The sequence below is a fragment of the Raphanus sativus genome, chromosome 2 (assembly GCF_000801105.2).
Source record: "Raphanus sativus cultivar WK10039 chromosome 2, ASM80110v3, whole genome shotgun sequence".
Lineage (NCBI taxonomy): Eukaryota > Viridiplantae > Streptophyta > Magnoliopsida > Brassicales > Brassicaceae > Raphanus > Raphanus sativus.
In genome coordinates this window covers 853821-873548 of record NC_079512.1, presented here as the reverse complement: position 1 = coordinate 873548, position 19728 = coordinate 853821, and the positions used below count along the sequence as shown (strand labels likewise).

Below are 19728 nucleotides of genomic sequence, written 5' to 3'. Positions count from 1 at the left end.
TCTAATATGTCCACCTAGTGATTTTTAATAAAAGAAAAAACGACAAAATGAATAGTTAAATGTCAATTAGTTTGTGCATGGTTATACTTACACATAATTAGAGACATTGCAAAGGTACGACCGTACACATGTTTCAAAGTAATAATTTGTGAAAAATAATTTGTGGAATGAGTATGAGTCAACAAAAACAAAGGGCAATAAATATTGGAGGGAGGATGGGTCCATCTTGAAGCTTTCCATGAAACATCGTATGTAACTATCCTTGGACCTTGACTTTTGCATCATTGTGGAATTTCTAACCTCTATTACAAAAGTATCTCTAGAAAGTATTTAAGTATGGTTAACTCTATACCTGTCTATCAAGTTATGAATTGATAAACTCGAGTTAGTTTGTGTTAATTTCTATCCAGTAAAATTATATGCTAATGTTAATATATTTTTCAGATGAATGTAAAATTGATTCAAACAAAAAAACTTTTTTTTACATCAAGTGCTTCTATATATGGTTTTGGTTCTTTAAAATAATCAAAGAATACAAAGAAAAAGACTTATAGGAAATTGATCTCTTTAGCTTAGAGTTGGGGAAGAATTTTGCATTCTTGTTCCAAACCAAGTATGCAAACCTTTATCTAGATATTTCTTTCCTTTGCCTTTGAACAGACAACTTCAAACGGACCGTCTTGTCCACTAACTTAGTAAGAATACTCGCTTCTGTTGGTTGCTCACCATATCGACGACCGTTGCGTTCTCTCCATATGCTAGGCATCAATGCTTTGAATGCATAGCGAAGAAGGACACATGGACATAGTATGAGAAAGAAATTATAACCATTGAGACACATAACCAATTTTTCTAGAAGCATAATTATCAAAGACGATTTAATCTTGTTATGGCGAAATAGTGTTTGGGACGTGCAAATTTTACACACGTGCAAACACTTTCTAAACTTTCTATATATTTTTTTCATAGGCTGCATTTAACTTGGTGTGATGGAGTTTCATCAAAGAAGGTGTGCTTTGACCGCGATAAGGAAAATGTTAATGTGTATTTTTGGTAATTCAATATTGTTAGATAGTAACAGTGATATGACAGTTTTATGTTTGGTCCGTGAAGGCTGCTGGGCTATTAACGGTCAACATGTCTCAAGTTCATATTTATGCATAACCATGTGCTTATGATTGTAATCAGCAAGGGTATAATGCTTGTAGAATACTTTAGCTTAGTTTCTATTGTTCACAATAAATTAGCTTATGTATTCTGGAAAAAGAAGTAGTAGTCATTTCATTAGCATATAACAGTCGTATAAATTTATATGTCCAAACAAATTAAACCTTCAATCTTACCTTCATAGGTAAGCATTTCTAGAACCATATATCTATCTTATTAAAACATGAACATTACAACTTCTTCTATGTGGATTTTTAAAGATAGACCTCATATATTTAAATTAAATGTCTCATTCTTTATATATAATACGTACCATAGTTTAACTTTGCATTGATGTATTTTCTTAAATACAGTTTTTCTTTTTGTCCATATTCCATATATGAATTTTACATTTATTACATGTCGATTTAAATAAGATATATACTAAGAATATTAAAAATATTAATCGTTCTATAATTACCCTATACAATTCATTTTAAATTGATCAGTATACTTTCTTTGGCCATATTAATTTTATTAGTACGAATAACATTAGGTAGATAAGTCATAGACACATACATAAAGATATGACTATTCTTATAACTATGTTGGGCCTAATCTACTTTATAAAACAAATAACACATAGCTTCATATATTGTATAGAATATAGTAATATTTTATAGTATTATACTTATACAGTAATACTAAAAACAAACCAAACTGAAATATAATATATATCAAAAATGCTTTGAACCATTACACACAAAATATATTAGACCTTAGAGATCAAATTCATTTTGAAATTACGTAATAATTATTTTAAAAAATTAAATTTCGTAATGTACAAAAAACATAAGTTTTATATAAATTTTTGTGTTACAATAAAAAGACACAACTCGCGATTGCAAAATGTTATTTTTACATACGAAAGACAGTTTTGATATTGTTCTTTAAACACAAAATTGAATATACAAACTCGATACTACATAAACCTAAATAATATAGAATACATTTTAAAAATAAAACTCGTGCGGGTGTGTATATGTTTATATAATATATAAATATATTATGTTACACATATTTTCATATAAATAATATCCCAATGTAAGTTTTGTATGATAAATGTTGAAAATACAAAATATATAGCACTATATATTTTAAATAATATAGAAAAAATTACTTTACGTTATCATAAAATTTAAAAATCAAATTTAGTAATTAAACACATTGCTTATTTAAACACATTAGTACACATTGTTATTTATCAAAATTTTATATTAATACACATTGCGATCATGTATAACATTTAGTAAAAACAAAGATAAAAAAATTGATTCCCGCTCGGCCGAGCGGGTTATGGTTTAGTAATTATTAAAATCAACAACCACTACTCAAATGACATATATCATGGCGTCAGAAAAAATAAAAAGCTAGGTCGTCATCAATATTTCATGTAGGACCATATAATAAAATTATCAAGAAAATAATGTGAAAATTGACCCACTTCAGTGCCCCACAAAGATTATATCATATGCTCTGTATATATACACACACAAGCAGGCATATCAAATTACAAACATCTGGGAGAGCTCTAAAACAGCATACTAAAAGATCATTCATATCATCATTGTCATCAACATTAAAACTCTCAGATTTTGTTTTCTTTTTTTCTTTGAACTTAGTTTAATAATGTCTGGACGAGGGAAAGTGAAACCGGAGCCGATGAAAGTTGTGTTTATTAACACACAGTACGTTGAGACAGATGCACGTAGCTTCAAGAATGTTGTTCAAGAACTCACCGGTAAGGATGCTATCGTGGCCGCCGGTCCTTTCGAGTCGCACTCCGGTTACGATGGAGGTAGTAAAAGTGGCCAAGATACAAGACGGCTCTGTGGTGGCGGTGGAAGAGGAGGAGTAGAGACGACGACGGAGTTTGATAGATTTTTCAAGGAGATGCCTGCCATGGAAGAATTCTATAAGCTATGGTCAGAAACTTGAGTCGTTAAATTGAATTTCTATGTTAATGTTGTCTTTTCTATTTATTTGTTGACAGCGATTTAATCTTCCTTTTCTCCTAAAAAAATCAAACCTCTTGCTTTCATTTTCTAAGATAATTTTGTGACTAATTGAGTAATAATCTCCTTAATTGGACCGTCACTCTGAGATTAGGCCCATGTCTCCTAATTTTGAACAGGCTTAAAGCTTGTGTGTGTTGTTTGATGGCCTATAAGCCCAAAGAGTTGTTTTTGTTAATGTGCTGAAATGGAATTTCCACAATACTTATACAAACTATTATATTAGTATCTCTATAATATTATTTGAGAAGTCAGTTTCCTATGTGTCGCGCTCACGTTAACTCTAACGATGGTTGATTACACGGATACCCTTAATGAATTAAAATTATTATTGTTAAATATTTTTATTGATTTTTATTTAATTTACTTTTTTAAAATTTCCAAATAACTTATATAATGAAAAGGAAGCATTTATAAAATTTAAAAGAAACTTTAAAAACGAAAATATATGCCTATAAAATATCAGTTAAATATTTTTATTAATTCTTTATTTAGTTTCCTTTTTAAAATTTTCTAAATAAGATAATAATAAAAAGGAAACATTTATAAAGTTTAAAAAAAAAATTAAAACGAAAATATATGCATATATAATATGATTTCATTAAAAAGGAAAGTTCACAAATAGTAATATTCCATTTAAAAATAATATAAAATATACTTTTGAAGTAATAAAATACTTTATTTATATCTATATTTTCATAGATGAAAAATATATATTTGTATATAATTTGATTTCATAAAAGAAAATTTCACATAGATAATCTTGATATTAGTAAAACAAATATTATTTATTTTAAAACAAAATTTTAAACAATACAATTTCAAAATAATAAAAATATTTTTATAGATCTATCTATTTTCTTAGATGATTACATAAAATAATTAAGTAACATAAACAAATATATGTTTAATTGACTACAAATAGTTTATAATTAGTATTATTGAAATTTTATATTTATTTTCATTTATTTATTTGACTATAATATCTTTCAATTACAGGAAAAATATCTATAAATTATTTTCTCAAATACATTAACAATTGTTTTACTGTTTATTTTTAAGAGATATTAGATAATGAAAAATAGATTTTAACAGTAAACATTTTTGATCAAATAATTACAAAATATTTTAAATTAAAATAACATGATATACTTTAACAAGGTAGGTATATTATATTTTATGATTATTAAAATTATATGTTTTTTAGTATTAAATAATTATTAATTTTTGCTCTTAAATTTTATATTTTTATGTTTGCGGAACTTAACATAACCATAATCAAAATACGAAAGCAAATCTGAATTCAGATTTTAAGATTATTTAAAATAAGTTTCAGTTTACCATTCAATAAATCAAAGGCATAAAATTATTTAAAATTTATAAAATATTTTAATTACTGTAGATATTGATATGTGTTCATGAGTTCCCAAAAATATATCAGTTACTTATGTATGTAACTTTCATCGATAAATATATTAAAGTACATGCACATTAAACGATAAATAAAAATAATTTGATATGATTTAACTATAATAAAAATAATTATATTTCAGTTTAAATTTGAAATAATACATGCAACTTAATAGATTCACAACATGAGTAACTCGACTAATCCAACTTATATCTAATATCATAGATTAAACTACAATAAGAATATATAATTTTATGGTGATAATTAATTTTAAAAATATAAATTATAGAATGATTCATAATATCATCGTTATATTAACAAATGAAAATAAAATATTAACCAACTGGTACAATTTAGGTTTTTGTAAAATTTATATATGTAGGTATGAGACTTCATAATATCATTGTTATATTAATTTATTGAATTTGGAATCCGGCACTTTAGTTTATCTTTTATTTCATTCTAAGCATAATATATCTTAATTTATAAATAATCATCCTAAAATATATTTTCATATAATAAATAACCAACCAACCAACCAATCTAAATGCAAATAATAAAATTAACCAAAATTTAATATATTTAGAATAAAAAATATTATAATTAAATTCAAAAAAATAAATACAATCAATATATCCAAATGATAACTAAATCGACTGTAAAATAACAAAACTGACAACCTATAACATATCTAAAATCATATATCTAATTAAAGTAATATAATATTATTAATATAAACTATGCATACAATTATAAATTAATATAAAATTTAAAATAAATAGCAATTAATTATTATAGAATATTTACTTTATAAATATTTATATCCGTGCATGAGCACGGGAAAATCACCTAGTACTTTTATATGTATGGAAACCGAGAAAACAATTTAGAAAGCACGATACCATAATATTCTTTGGACAAAACTTTTACAATTCTTTTTCTACAAAATATCATATGTTATAGTTCACAACAACCAAATCAAAGATTATGTGAACTAATCTTTTGTGTTTATATATGAAAAGAGGTTTGTGTAAGTGCTTAAATGGCTGAAGGCACATAGCAACAAAACCAATGGTTGACCATCTCTAACCAACCTTAGCCAATTTTGTGTTAGTTGAACCAAATATTTTTCCATCAACCCACACACACACGAATTTATTCGTCTCATATAATATTATTATCTAGCTAGCTTTCTGCGACTTATGTTCACCTTCTTTTGGTGTGCAGTTAGGTTGATTCAACGAGTATTAGAAAATTTATACGTCAACAGATAACATCATACTCAGAACCAAAAAAAACAGACAAACCAGAAAGCTATTAGAATATTGCCGCCAAGAAGAAAGTTACATTTCAATCAAACGTAACACTAACGCCGACTAATCTAATTTTAAAGTAGCAACCAAAGATACTTTGTGTAATTGCGTGTTTCTTCCATAACTATGAAAGGTTAAAGACTACGAATATTAGATTAATTACGCAATGCGACAAAGAAACATACAATTAAAGAAACGGATAATGATAATGATAATAATAAAAAAGACATAAACGAAACTCAAGTGTTTAAGACAAAACCGCTTTCAAAAGATTTCGTATATTCTAATCTCTTTCCGGTCAAACAAACCAAAAAATGAATGACACGACGTCGTTTAATGCGTGTCAAAGAGAAACAAAGAAGCAGAGTGATTCTTTGCATCACCTCTTACTCCATCGTGACCTGTGACCCCTTTTGCTTCTCGCCACCACCACCACCACCACCTCATCATCTCTTCTTCTCCCTCTCTCAAAAGAGATTTTCCGTCAAAATATTTTATATAAAAAAAAATACAATTTTCAGATAAAGAACTTCGTCTAATCCTCTGTTTTTTATATAATACAAAACAGACATACACACACAAACACTCTCTCTCTCTCTCTCTCTACAGAGTTAAAAGTTCTGATCGTGTCTCTTATCGTTTAGCTCAAAACCCATCTCGATCTCGTTTCTTGTTTCCTTCTCAACTTCTCAGGTTTGCTTAATTACTTTGGAACAGATGTAAAGTTTAGGGCTTTAGCCCCAACTATGTACTGAAACCGTATTCACCTTTGTGCAGGTTCAATAAAGAACCTTACTTTATAACGAAGAACGTTCCCAATTCAAAGCATGTACCTTTAGACTAGTGATAGTGACTGTAACCGTAGAAAAGGATTTGTTTTTCTTTTATAAAGCTGTTAGTGTGATTTAGTAAGAAAAGGTTAGAACTTTTTGTGAGAATGGGTAATAAGCTAGTGGGAAGGAGGAGGCAAGTGGTGGAAGAAAAGTATACAAAGCCACAAGGTTTGTATGTGAACAAAGATGTGGACATTAAAAAGCTTAGGAAACTGATTCTTGAGTCTAAGCTTGCTCCTTGCTACCCTGGGGATGATGAAAGCTGCCATGACCTTGAAGAATGCCCCATTTGCTTTCTGGTTTGTGTGTGTGTGCTATTTTAATAGCAAATGTAACCATTGTCTCGTTGTATAGATCTAACTTCTCTCTTCTTCTTCTTGTGTGTGGTTCTAGTACTATCCTAGCCTTAATAGGTCAAGATGTTGCATGAAAAGCATTTGTACAGGTGGGTGAAGTATTTTCATCAGCTTTTCTTATTAGCTTCTTCATGTTTCCACCGTTTTGATTTTGGTTTATAATTTTTTTTGTTTGCAGAGTGTTTTTTGCAAATGAAGAATCCTAATTCAGCTCGGCCTACTCAGTATCCTTAAATCTCAATCCTTCTTGTTAAAACTCTTAGATTATCTAGTAGGTGTCTGAAGAGTCATAGGTTTATGTCTTGTTGGAAGAGAGTGAATTTAAAAAAAAAATAATAATAATGAACTCATATTGACTTGTCTTTTATCATTTAGTTTGAATGGATCTTCTCTTTAATGTCCTCCTTAACATTATGAGATGCCCTTTTTGTAAAACACCCAACTATGCTGTTGAGTACCGTGGAGTGAAGTCAAAGGAGGAAAAGGGCATTGAACAAGTTGTAAGATTTAGAAATGATGTTTCACTGTGACTTGTTGTCTCTATAAAGTTTGAAGAAACTTCTTTGTTTTATATCTCTGTATCCTTTTTTACAGGAGGAGCAACGGGTTATAGAAGCCAAGATAAGGATGAGGCAGAAAGAAATGCAGGATGATGAAGAGAAAATGCAGAAACGTTTGGAGTCATGTTCCTCTAGCACAAGCGCAATGACTGGTGAAATTGAGTACGGTTCAGCTTCAGGTTCAGCTTCTTCTTTTTTTTTTTCTTTCTTACAGAACATTGTTAAATCTTGATATCACAAAGGCGGTCTTGACAGGCTTCATTTTTGTGTCCCTTGGTTTTGCAGGTATATCTTATAATTCTCCCATGGAAGATGCAGAAACTTCTTCATCTCAGAACACATCAGTTAGACAGCGTGGAAGCAGGTCTGTCTTTCCACTTGGGCTGCTCTTTATTTTTTCTTTGTCAAGTTCAGCAATGAAGTAATCTATCAGTTGTAAGAATGAACTGTAATTAGATCATGCAGTGTTTTGAGGAGCTAAGTTCTTAGAGTTGGTTTTGTTTTAGGGAACAAAGTACTTAGACTTGGCTTCTTTATGGGGAACATAAGTACTTAGACTTGGTTTTGTTTGTTTTGTTTTGGGGAACTAAGTACTTAAGACTTGGTTTTGTTTTGTTCTGGGGAACCAAGTGTATAGGACTGAAGTGCACCACTGTGCTTTCTATTACAAGTGTATGTTGTGAGGTTAAAGTATGCTTCCATGTCTCCAACTACAATCTCATCAGTGTGCATTGATGTAACTTTGTTCTGAGGTGATTCAGTTTGGACTTCATATATCTGATTTGTTCTGAAAACTCTTCAGGGATGATGTTGATCTTGAAGAGTTAATGGTTATGGAAGCAATATGGCTCTCCATTCAGGTAATAATTATTTATTTATTTAATTATCTCCTAACTAATTTTATACCCCTCATGAAATGAAAATTTTAAGTCTCTATGGCTTTTTTTTTTCAATTTGTTTCAAACAGGAAACAGAGATGCAGAGAAGTTCAGGTTGTGGAGAAACGGCACCTTCAAGGCAGTATGTATCAGAAGAAGATCATAGTTATGTAGAACCAGGAACAATGTCATCTTCATCCTCTGGTTGTGCAATCTCTGCACTTACTGAACGCCAGCAAATGGTTGGTGAATCCTCCAATCACAATCACAACGTCAACGTTGCTTCATACACTATGCTTCCTGGTAACTGCGACAGTTTCTACGACGTAGAACAAGATGTAGAAGACATTGACCATCATTACCGTAACAACAGTGAGATGGGAGAAACGGAGAGCAACAGCTATGTAAGCTCGTACATGAACGGAGAGAGCTTCCACATATTTCCTATGGTCATTGTTCCAGAGAGTTTTGAGGAGCAGATGATGATGGCTATGGCTGTGTCTTTGGCTGAGGTTCATGCCACGACCACAAGTGCACCAACTGAAGTTAGTTGGCAATAAAATAGTGTAGTAATTGAAACTCTCATGGTAATCACTTCATTCAATATAATGTCTGTTTTTATAGGTAGAAAGAAAAACTGAAAAAGAAAAACAGAATATTCAGTTTGAATAGCAAAAAGTTGGGTTGTGTTCAAAAGTTTCTGTTATTTAATCTCTGTGGTTCTTTCTTCTGTTTGATGTTGATAGACAAATAGTGAAGATCACATGTACTTTTGTCTCTTTGATAGTAAAAGAAATGAGAAGAGAATGTCCAAGTTGGAGAATGTTGACCATATTAGTGTTTAAGGGTTTACTGACTAACCAGTTTCTGAACATTCAACTCATGTTTGTGTTGGATTCTTTGATTCTTATGTTGGAAATTGGACTAAGTGGGCCTTTAATTGACCACTTTGAAGAATCAAAAGAGAGTATAGAAGCCGAGATGGAGAAGCTGAAGGTCCAAAAACTGAGTAGTGGAGGAAAGCAGAAAAATGCTACAGCTGCAGTATTATTTGGAGGGTTTGAGATGAATGGTCAGTTCTCAGAGCGGTGCTTGTCAATGGAGAAGCATTATGCAGGCCGGTTTGTAAGATCACCGAGACTGGCTGATGATTCAGGTTAGGAAGTGGTTTCAAGGATGAAGATGTTTGGTGACTTATGAAGGAAGAAAGTGCATAGATGAAGTGTGTGATATAACAAAAGGTAGCGTGTGATTCAAGAAAGCAGTGTGCTTTTTTACTTTCACCTAGTGGGATGATCTCTCTAAATTATGGCTCATCACTTCCTGATCATATATATATATAGTTTTTGGCTCTAAGTGTGTCTACATAATTATGGCTCATCACTTCCTAATTATATATATAGATAGAGTTTTTAGTGACTGTCAGTGAATATTTAGATTTTAGATATTGTTTGTGTGGTGTTTTACCTTATACAAATTGTGATTGAATCGCCAAAATCTTTAGATTCGTCTGCATTCAGATATTTTCAAAAGCCTAGTAAGCTCTCAAGTTCCTATCCAAGTAACAGCGAAAGAACTATTTTAAGTGACTATAAATGGATATTTAGATTTTAGATATTGTTTGTGTGGTGCTTTACCTTATACAAATTTTGATTCAATTGCCAAAATCTGTAGATTCGTCTGCATTCAGATATTTTCGAAAGCCTAGTAAGCTCTTATCAAGTTCCTATCCAAGTAACAGTGAAAGAACTATTATAAATAAGTTAGATTCTATTAACTTTGACCAAATCAATATATTTCAAATAAAACTTGGAAACAGTACAAAGTTTTGTCGTCTTCTTATGATTATCATATTCAAAAAATGTCTCGGTTTGATTCCATTAGCATACAAAACATTTTTTTTCTACAATCCACATTATAACTAACTTGAAGTTGGCATAGCGACATAAACACTTATATTATCAATTTTTTGTTGGGATGAGTCTGCTCTTCTAAAAAAAATAATTTGAAACAGTTAGGTTTCGCCCTAGGAGATGCACGAGCATTCGAACCCCTCTAAACATACAAAAATATCAAGAGTTAGAATATATGATGTTTACAGAAAGAAAACTTTTAGTTAACAACGTTAAGAATAAAATACAACTTGTTGGAGACATATCTAAGTTGGTCCATGCATGTGAATTTGACAATACATTGACGAGTCATTTTCCTTTAAAAGAATGGCTCAATCTGTAAGCAAACAACACGCTGTCTAAATTCATACATGTGTAGCATTTTGGTACCAATATCAAATTCTCGGACCACATTCGACCTGTAATATCGAGATTTTCTGTTGTAATGTCTATATCAATATCTTTATTACTGCTATAAAGTTGGTATCCACAAAATGTCGCACGTTTAATCCTACAATATAGTATCATGTCGATGCAAAAAAAAAAGTATTATCATGTATTTTTGAAATTTGGAGTTTTCTTTTTCTTACACCACCTTAAATGATTCCATCAGTTATTCGTGATGTAACCATAACTTATAAAAGTGATACAGTGATAGTAGAAAACAAAAACAGTCGCATTTTCAAAATTATTGGATCAACATTAACTTCAAACATGTTAATCACAAAAAAAAAACATTAACTTCAAACATACATATACAGATGATATATATATGGCACACTTTTAGATTTGCATTTCAATCTACAAATCACAAAAAAAAAACTTATGAATCATTTACAGGTTTCTTTTTGAAACGTTGAAGCCTATTATCAGACAATCTAGAGTTGTCGGCAGAGTTTTTATACTCAGACCAAGTGAACTCTTCGTACAAACTCTCTTCTTCATTGTCTATAAGACAAATCAACGGAGCGATTCTCTGAGTCAACGAAGGTCCAGCGAAGTATATCATAGAAACCCTAGATTTCCTGCTGTTTGCTAAAACCCTATGCTTCACACTCTTGAACCTCCCATTTGTCAACACCTGCAAGATCAGCACACAAAGCAAAAAGTTTAGATACTTGACGATAAAGCAACTAAGGGTCGCTTATTGGTTGTGTTAGAATAAAATGGCAATCTAAATCCGTATCGAAATACTAGAAAAATAAAGTCTAATATAATTAGCGTCCAACTCTATTCAGTATGAAGTCTTTTCAAAAGCAAATCCACGAATTCGAAATAGACAATATCATACTAAGTAATGGGTTGGACATCTGGTAACAAATATTTTGTTTCTAGTATAGCATATGGTCAAGTGAAGTGCATATGGTCCGTCAAAACATGTTAAAACTGGAAGATTAGGGTTTGAATCTTCCTCAGGTATTCACATTTCCAAGTAATTGTCTGAGCTTTTGTTTAGAATCTTAAACCAAAAAAAAACTCAACGATCGAGACAAACCTGGAGAGAGTCACAGACGTTGAAGAAGAAGGAGGAGGGATCAGAAGGGACAGAGATCCAGGAGCCGTCAGTAAGACTGATCTGTAGACCAGAAGTGTTGTTAGATCTCAAGACAGATATGATTTGAGGATCTGTGTGTTCACCAAAACCAATCACATTCTTGCCACCATTAGTAGTTTTGTTGACAAGAGGGCATGGTGGATAGTGATTAAGTCTGAACATGGAATCAGTGTTTGAGTCAGACACAAGCTTGCTAAGTGTGTCCCTAGGTTTGATCCCTAACCCATCTACCATCATCTCCAAAACATGGCATGTCATTTTTCTTACTGATGTTGTGTACTCTAACAACGCGTTTCTGCAAAAGGAAACATGAGTATTAGTTTTAAATTGGGTACACAATGACGGAAAAGCTTACACGAGATGCTTAAAGTTCTCCTTCAGCTATGTTTTATGTTTGATTTTTTTCACACGTTTGTCGGGTTCAGTGAAAATACTTATAAAAAAGTAACAAAAAAAAAGAAACTAGACAAAAAGCAGAGAAAGAGACGGAACATGAACTACAAAACAGAGCATGAAACAGGGGAATAAACAGAGTATGATAATGAAAGGTGTTAACTAAACAAGAGACATTTAAAATAAAGACAGACACGTTATTCACCAACCTGAAGATTCCTGGGAATGGAACCGAACTGAAGTCAAGATTAGCATTCATCAACAAGTACTCAACCCAACCCACGTCACCGTTCCGACCAATCTCTCTGCTCCCATATCCAAACGGATAACCTGCGAGTTGGGTTTTCTCGGACTTGGGCAATGAGAAGAACGCAACGGCCTCATGTTCCAGAACAGTGACTAGTTCAGAGGAAACGCCATGGTTGATTACCTTGAAGAACCCAAAGTCTTCACAGGCTTTGACGAGAGCGTGTTTGGATTCCGGGTCAGAGATATCAATAACCGGGATTGGAGAAAAACCGGATTTTGGTTCTGCTGCCGGTTTGGACAAGACCGCCATTGATGTTTTTGAATGTTTCACAGAGATTTTATATTTCATGTGAGTGATAGCTTTGAAGGCTGAGACATGGAGGTATGTACTCGGACGAGTGTGTATTATATAGCAGAGGAGAGGATAAAAATCTTACAATGCCGTACGAAAACGATCAAACTGTTCAAAACCCAAGCTACAAAATCTATTAGTATTTCTCTATTTATTAATGTATAAGCTACCAATAAAGTTGTGAAAAATGTCACTGGATAGTTACTGCTAAATAGTAAAATCTTTTAAATTGTTTTTCAATCATTATCTGTAAAATGACAGCATTTATTTTGGGTAGTATCATGGATGTACTGTATTTTTCAAAGAAGTAATTCTTGAAAACATAAATAATTTGAAGCTTTATGACTATAGTCTGAGAGGATTATTATAATTCTTCAAGTAAATCTTAATACACAATCATATTACATTTGAATTATTGAGAGATTCATTTTGATGGAGACTAGGGTTGCCCTGACATATATAATCGCAAAATCCATATTACTCTTTTACAAAGTTTGCTCCAACAATTGGTGAAGTTTGTAATTGTTTTCTTTTTTTTTCATTAATGAATATATAACAAATCCAACATCTCCTAATGGCTATACAGTATTTGACTTTCCAAACTAGCATAAAACATCAATATCCAAAAACACCGACCTTCGTCCTCGAATCAACCGGTACGATGAATCTAACTAGACTAATTAAACTAGTCTTTTTATAACCCTAGCCTTTCTTTTATCGTCAATTTTTGTAACGAATAACATAATTGAGATTTTGTTTTGATACTTGTCACCTACCGCTGCAAAGTAGATATACGGTATGGCTTGGAATGGATCCGAGTGTTTCTCTCTGTCACCACAAAATATAGTTACAATTTAATTTATTAATTATGAAATGCTTATAGTTTTTTTTTGAGAAAGGGCTTAAAAATTAAAATGCTTATAAGTTGTAAAATTATAAGATCAAACTCGTGGTCCATAAATCTGTAAGACTGATGTGTAAAACTTTATATTTTTTTGCCACACCTGAGTCCAGAAAATATCTAAAAGACACAAAATTTAGCAATGTCGCTGTCAACGAATCAGCAATGTCTTTCCATTCTAGAGTCCGCTATTGTTCCACGTCTGCTATAAATCCCGTTACTTTTTTCCCCTTTCTTTTTACTATTGTTATTACTTAAGAAATGCTCAAATCATGTGTGTATGAATGAACACATAGTCAATTCAGGACGAGCATAACAAATATATTGAGGTACAAAAGAGTAATGGACTATATACATGTGTTCATGATCGGAGCTCCTAGCCTTGTAATTCGTACTAGTGCTGACATTATTTTATAATTTGGATAGATGTTTTGCAAGTGTTCATGTATATAAATAAATCAATCGTAGTATTTTCATGAATAAATCGTGTTTTGTAATGTTAACTGACTTATATTCTCTCTTTTATATTAAATGTCATTTTAGAATTTAAATTTTATTTTATTATAAAAATATCGTTTTGTATCTCAAGACAATCGACGAAAATTTTATTAATATAAATATTAACTTTTAAAGTTTCTACAGTATAAATAATAAAGCTTAAGAAGTATGTTGAACATCTCTGTCAAAAAGATGATCTTTTCTGTAAGAATCAATATCCTTTATAAAGTAATAATGTATATCATACATCATACTATCATAGTATTGGGATATTTATCCAAATAATGAAATAGTGGTCTTAAGGAAAATATCTAAGACAGATTTTATTGCTATTTTTAGAGAGAAAGAATGAAAGATATTGTAATTAATATCTCTGACAAAAAGTTATTGGAATAAACATTGTTAATTATTTATTATTTCTTTTATTCACCAGGTATATTGTAAATAGGGCTGAGAATTTTGATCAAAGCCCGCGGGTCCGCCCCGTTTGATCCGCCGCGGGGCGGGTGCGGATCGAGCAATTTGAAAATTTTGAATTGCAGGTACGGGTGCAGGTTAAGATTATTTTAAGCGGGGCGGGTGCGGGTTAGCCGAATATGAGTCGCGGGTACCCGCCAACCCGCATAATATAAAAAAAAGTTTTTTTAAAAATTAATTTTAATTATAAATGCATTATTTTAATATTATTTTTAAAAAATAATTAATATATAATTAAAATAATTATTTTTCGTAAAAATATATAAAATATATAAATTTTTATTTATTTTAATATTATTTTTTAAAAATAATTAATATATAATTAAAATAAATTATTTTTAATATAATTATTACTACCCGCGGGTCATGCGGTTTACCCGCGGGTTTTAGCGTGGCGGGTGCAGATATAAAATACTTGGTTCGCGGGTTATGCGGGTCGGATTTTTAAATGCAAAATAATCATTCGATCCGCGGGTCGGGGTGGGTTGACCCGCGAACCCAGACCTAATTGTAAAGAGTTCGAAATGGACTGCAAGTAGTTGTGTATCCTTTTGTAGCTTCTTCCTTATCATAAATTTTATAATTTCTTCTTCCTTACGATAAATGTATATAAAACTGATAAATCGTAAGAACATCTCCAGTGGTTTTACATTTTGCTCCAATAGTTTTTTTTTTTCATTTCTCCTCTTAAAAAATAATTTCAAATATATAGTGCTATTGCTACTTATTGTTAATTCCAAAATAATGGTTATTATTTTATAAAACCTACAAATTTTATCCAAATTTGATTTTATTTTAAGTTTTAACTAAATCTTAATTATATACATAAGTTTAGTTTCTAAAAATTTACAAAGATTTATATAAACCTATAATTATATAAAAAAAATATTATTAATCTTTAAAGTATAAAATAAATATTGAGCTTTTAAGATATAAAAAAATTATATTGAAGTTTAAAGGCTGATTTATTAATAAAAAGAAACTTAACACAAAATGAGAAAACATCAAAATATGAGAAAAATAATCTCCAATGATGTATCATTTATTTAGACAAAATGAGTTTGTGGATACTGTTCTTTCAAATTTGAGAGAACACTATTTACAAATTTATTTATTTTCCCTCAAAATGATGCATCATTAGAGATGGTTTCTTTTAATATTTTGATGTTTTTCCAAAGAAGAAAATAAAATACTATGATCTAAGGAAAAAGAAAAATGTAAAACTGATACAGACTCTTTACAATTCAGTTTTATATTTTTCTTCTTCCTAATGATAAATTTATGCACATTTTCTAAAACTAACCGTATTGTTTTTTTTTTTTTTTGCAACTAAAACTAACCGTATTGTTTTGGAAACTGTTTAGAGATCTATAAAACTACCAAGAACAAATCAAAATCAACCGAGGTCACATTTATCTTTAAACATATTATTTCTCATGTTGTGTATATATATCTTAGTTAATGAAATTTATGTTACTATGCCTATATATAACATGTTTGTTATTGTGCAATTTGATTCGTATATTATAATTTCAAGTTTTAGCTCCCAATACGTAACCAATCAATAACATAGTTACAAATATTATTGTCATCAGTCTTGCTCCCAAACTAGTTTTGCTCCAAAGCTATATCTATGGTGTTATTATCTTTGAATTTTTAATGTTTTGGGTTGGATTGTCCTCATTATAAATATAATTTCACTTAAGTGTGATTTTAGGAAACTGGTGTGTTTTTTTGATTAATTTGGAGTATTTTAGGTTTATGAAAGGTCCAAACTAATACTCAGAGTAAAGTATAATTTACAGTAAATTTTTGTTTCAAGTATGTAAATAAATCCTAGAAAATGATTTATATCAATATAGATGTACATGAACAATGTAACTTAATTTTACGCAATAGATAAATAAATCAACTTCTAGAACATGTAAGATGATATATCTGTATGTATGAACAAAACTTCTAATAAAATACTAATTTTTATAAATGTTTTTATTTTAAAAGACATATTATTAGAATACCGAAATATATAAATAAATATATACGAATAAAATTTCGTATAAAATACGTTACAGATAAAAAATAATATGTTGAAGGGTACATGAGATGCCACGTAGGAGGCAAATAGAGGAGAAACAAGTCTTGTGTTTAATAATAAAAGATTCGAAACCACACCCAGCTTCGTATTGGTCGCTGCAATGGTAGGTTCCTCGCATGTCCACCCTTTTTAAAGTTTTTTTTTTGACAAAATTAAAGTTTTATTTTTTGACTAAAACTCTTTTTAAAGTTTGATGTGAACTAATAATAATGTTAGATTCTTTAATCTTTACCAAAAATAATAGCATTACATTTTCCATTATTTAATAATAAATAATGATTAGTATCAATAATAAATAATGATTGTATTCAAAATAATGTCATCTATGAATAGCTAAGCGATTGGATAGCCATGCAAGGATGGCCAGAAGCAAGAACCGACATGTACGGACCATAACAAATAACACTATATTTTAAATTCAATATACAGCACAAAGAAACTGTTTTGTCGGTTCGTTTATTTCTAGAAATAACAAACTTAAGACTAGACGATTAAAGAACAAATCGAAGTTTTATACATTGCTTGTCTTTGAAACTACTTAGGTGGCTAGAGTACAAAAAAAATATCACGGGCGTGCTAATTAAATGCATAAAAATACAAAGTTACCAAAATAACATCATTGTTTTATAATTTATCAAGATGGTCTTTTGTCTTATTATTCTCCAAACATCGTGAAAAATGTATGTAATCAAATAGTGATAAGAAGATATATGATTCTCTTCCGATCTTTATTCATTAGGTGTGTTGATATGTTATTCCATAATCCATATATAGACCAAACCTACAGAAAAAGAAGTATCTGGACAATATCTAAGGCTGGCTTCAAGTTGTTTCGTCTTTTTTGGGTGTCTGGTTGCTTCAATTATATGAATGATGTCGGACCAAAAATGCACTCGACATCCCATCCACTGTTATTTTTATATTTTTGTTCTTACACTATCTACTTTCTATGTAAGTAACGTTAGGGAAAGAACACCACTATAATCACATAGCATAGAAGAGCGATGTCGATGGGTCGATTTTGGGCTTTAGATGCAATTTTTTCGGGCTACTTCATATCTGTATTGATTTATAAATCCTAAAATTCAAAATCATAACTTGTTTTTCTTTAATAATTCAAAAGTCCAAAACCCTATCAATATGTCAATATGTTTTTTTTTTATCAACCATTTAAATTACATACTAAAAAAAGCGAACAAAGGTTTTGGGCCTAAACCCAAGTAGCATTAAACAAAGCTGATTTTGCCACTAAATCAGTTGTGCCCATTTTGAAGTCTGGGAATAAACGAGAAGAAAAAAAAACTAAAAGACGCAGATAGAGATTCAACGTCCGAGAGGATTCCGTAGAGATCCTTCGGCTTGGTTGCTGAATCGATGGCTTGAATAAGCCCTAAGGAGTCTGATCGAAACCAGATGTTGGTGTAGCCAAGATCTAAGGCGTGTTGGAGTGAAGCCCTAATCGCTAGAGCTTCTGCTTGGAGAGACGATTGAACGCATGCAATCGCTTTAAAGCCTTGTCGCGCTTGGCCGTTTGGATGGGAGAAGATCCAGCCCAGACCTGCTTTCTTTGTTACCGGGTTCCAGGCAGCATCAGTATTGCAGATGATGGTACCTTGGGGGAGCGACGACATCAATGCGAGAGTACGGGAAGCAGGAGGCTGTTGCGTATGTAAGAGGTCCCATTGTGCTCTATCCCACTCATGAGCAGTAGCGATAGCTCTTGTGATCATCTCTGTCGGTGAAGAGATACACGATTCGAAGATTCTCTGATTTCTCGAGGTCCATAGAGTCCAGATCACCCAGAAGAAGATGGCTCCTGTTACCCCCGTTGGAGGCAAACAAGTCCATGTAGCAGATGTTTCCAGCGCCGTCAGGAAGTTAGGGCACGATCCTGATGCAAAGCTTGAGCGTATGGGAGTCAGTTCCCACACCTGTATTGCGAGTGGGCAGTGGAGGAAGAGGTGGTCTATTATCTCTGGCTCTCCGCAGTGGAGACAGCGTGGGTCGTGTGAGATCCCTCTCTTCTGTAGATTGTCACCAGTAGGGATAGCAGCGTGAAGGATCTTCCATATCAGGAGCTTCTGTTTAGGCGCGCATCTTACATTCCATACCATTTTGTTCCAATTGAGCAGTGCTATGGCTGGTGGTAGCGTAGGTTTGTGGAGGTCCATCTCAGTAGCAGCTGCATATCCTGTTTTAGCAGAATATATCCCTGAGGTTGTTGGATACCAAATATAAGAGTCAGGGGCTCCTGTTTCGCTTGGCTTAATTGCAAGGATTTCATCCACCAGTTCAGGGAGCAGTTCTTTTATCTTGGTAAGGTTCCATGTTCTCGAGCCTCTTGTCAACATATCTGCAACCACTAGATCACCAATGTCTTCTTGTACAGGGCCGTGTGGGAGTAGAGTTGCTTTAGAGGAGATCCAAGGTTCCCCCCAGATTCTTGTTGTCTCGCCATCACCAATCACCTTGCCAAGGTGACTTAGTAGGAGGTCTCTTCCTGCAAGGATTCCTCGCCATCCATGGGAGATCGTCTTTGCTGGCTTAACTCGGAGTATACTGTCATTGTGACAGTACTTACCCAGCAGAACTCGTGACAGAAGGCAGTTTGGATTAGTGATGATTCTCCAGGGGAGCTTTGCAAGGAGAGCGATGTTGAAGCGTTGTATATCTTTGAAGCCCAAACCTCCCGCTCCTTTAGGTAAAGTCATCTTATCCCAAGCGACCCAGATCATTTTCCTTTT

General features: G+C 31.8%; 3 protein-coding genes across 3 annotated transcripts; 2 read left to right on the top strand and 1 right to left on the bottom strand.

Moving 5' to 3' along the window:
* Nucleotides 1–2705: 2705 nt before the first annotated feature.
* Nucleotides 2706–3450, top strand: LOC130498393 (VQ motif-containing protein 10-like). The gene has a single exon (XM_056991723.1). The coding sequence runs from the start codon at nucleotides 2836–2838 to the stop codon at nucleotides 3142–3144; it is 309 nt and encodes a 102-aa protein (XP_056847703.1). The 5' UTR covers nucleotides 2706–2835; the 3' UTR covers nucleotides 3145–3450.
* Nucleotides 3451–6321: 2871 nt separating this feature from the next.
* Nucleotides 6322–9395, top strand: LOC108827598 (E3 ubiquitin-protein ligase DA2). Its single transcript, XM_018601042.2, has 9 exons — nucleotides 6322–6638; nucleotides 6723–7077; nucleotides 7172–7223; nucleotides 7313–7358; nucleotides 7553–7634; nucleotides 7729–7873; nucleotides 7980–8058; nucleotides 8497–8554; nucleotides 8662–9395. The coding sequence occupies exons 2-9, from the start codon at nucleotides 6883–6885 to the stop codon at nucleotides 9130–9132; spliced, it is 1128 nt and encodes a 375-aa protein (XP_018456544.1). The 5' UTR covers nucleotides 6322–6638; nucleotides 6723–6882; the 3' UTR covers nucleotides 9133–9395.
* Nucleotides 9396–11186: 1791 nt separating this feature from the next.
* On the bottom strand, nucleotides 11187–13078 carry LOC108829138 (gibberellin 2-beta-dioxygenase 1). Its single transcript, XM_018602801.2, has 3 exons — nucleotides 12622–13078; nucleotides 11960–12314; nucleotides 11187–11545 (listed from the first exon to the last, which is right to left on the bottom strand). The coding sequence occupies exons 1-3, from the start codon at nucleotides 13008–13010 to the stop codon at nucleotides 11288–11290; spliced, it is 1002 nt and encodes a 333-aa protein (XP_018458303.2). The 5' UTR covers nucleotides 13011–13078; the 3' UTR covers nucleotides 11187–11287.
* Nucleotides 13079–19728: the final 6650 nt, after the last annotated feature.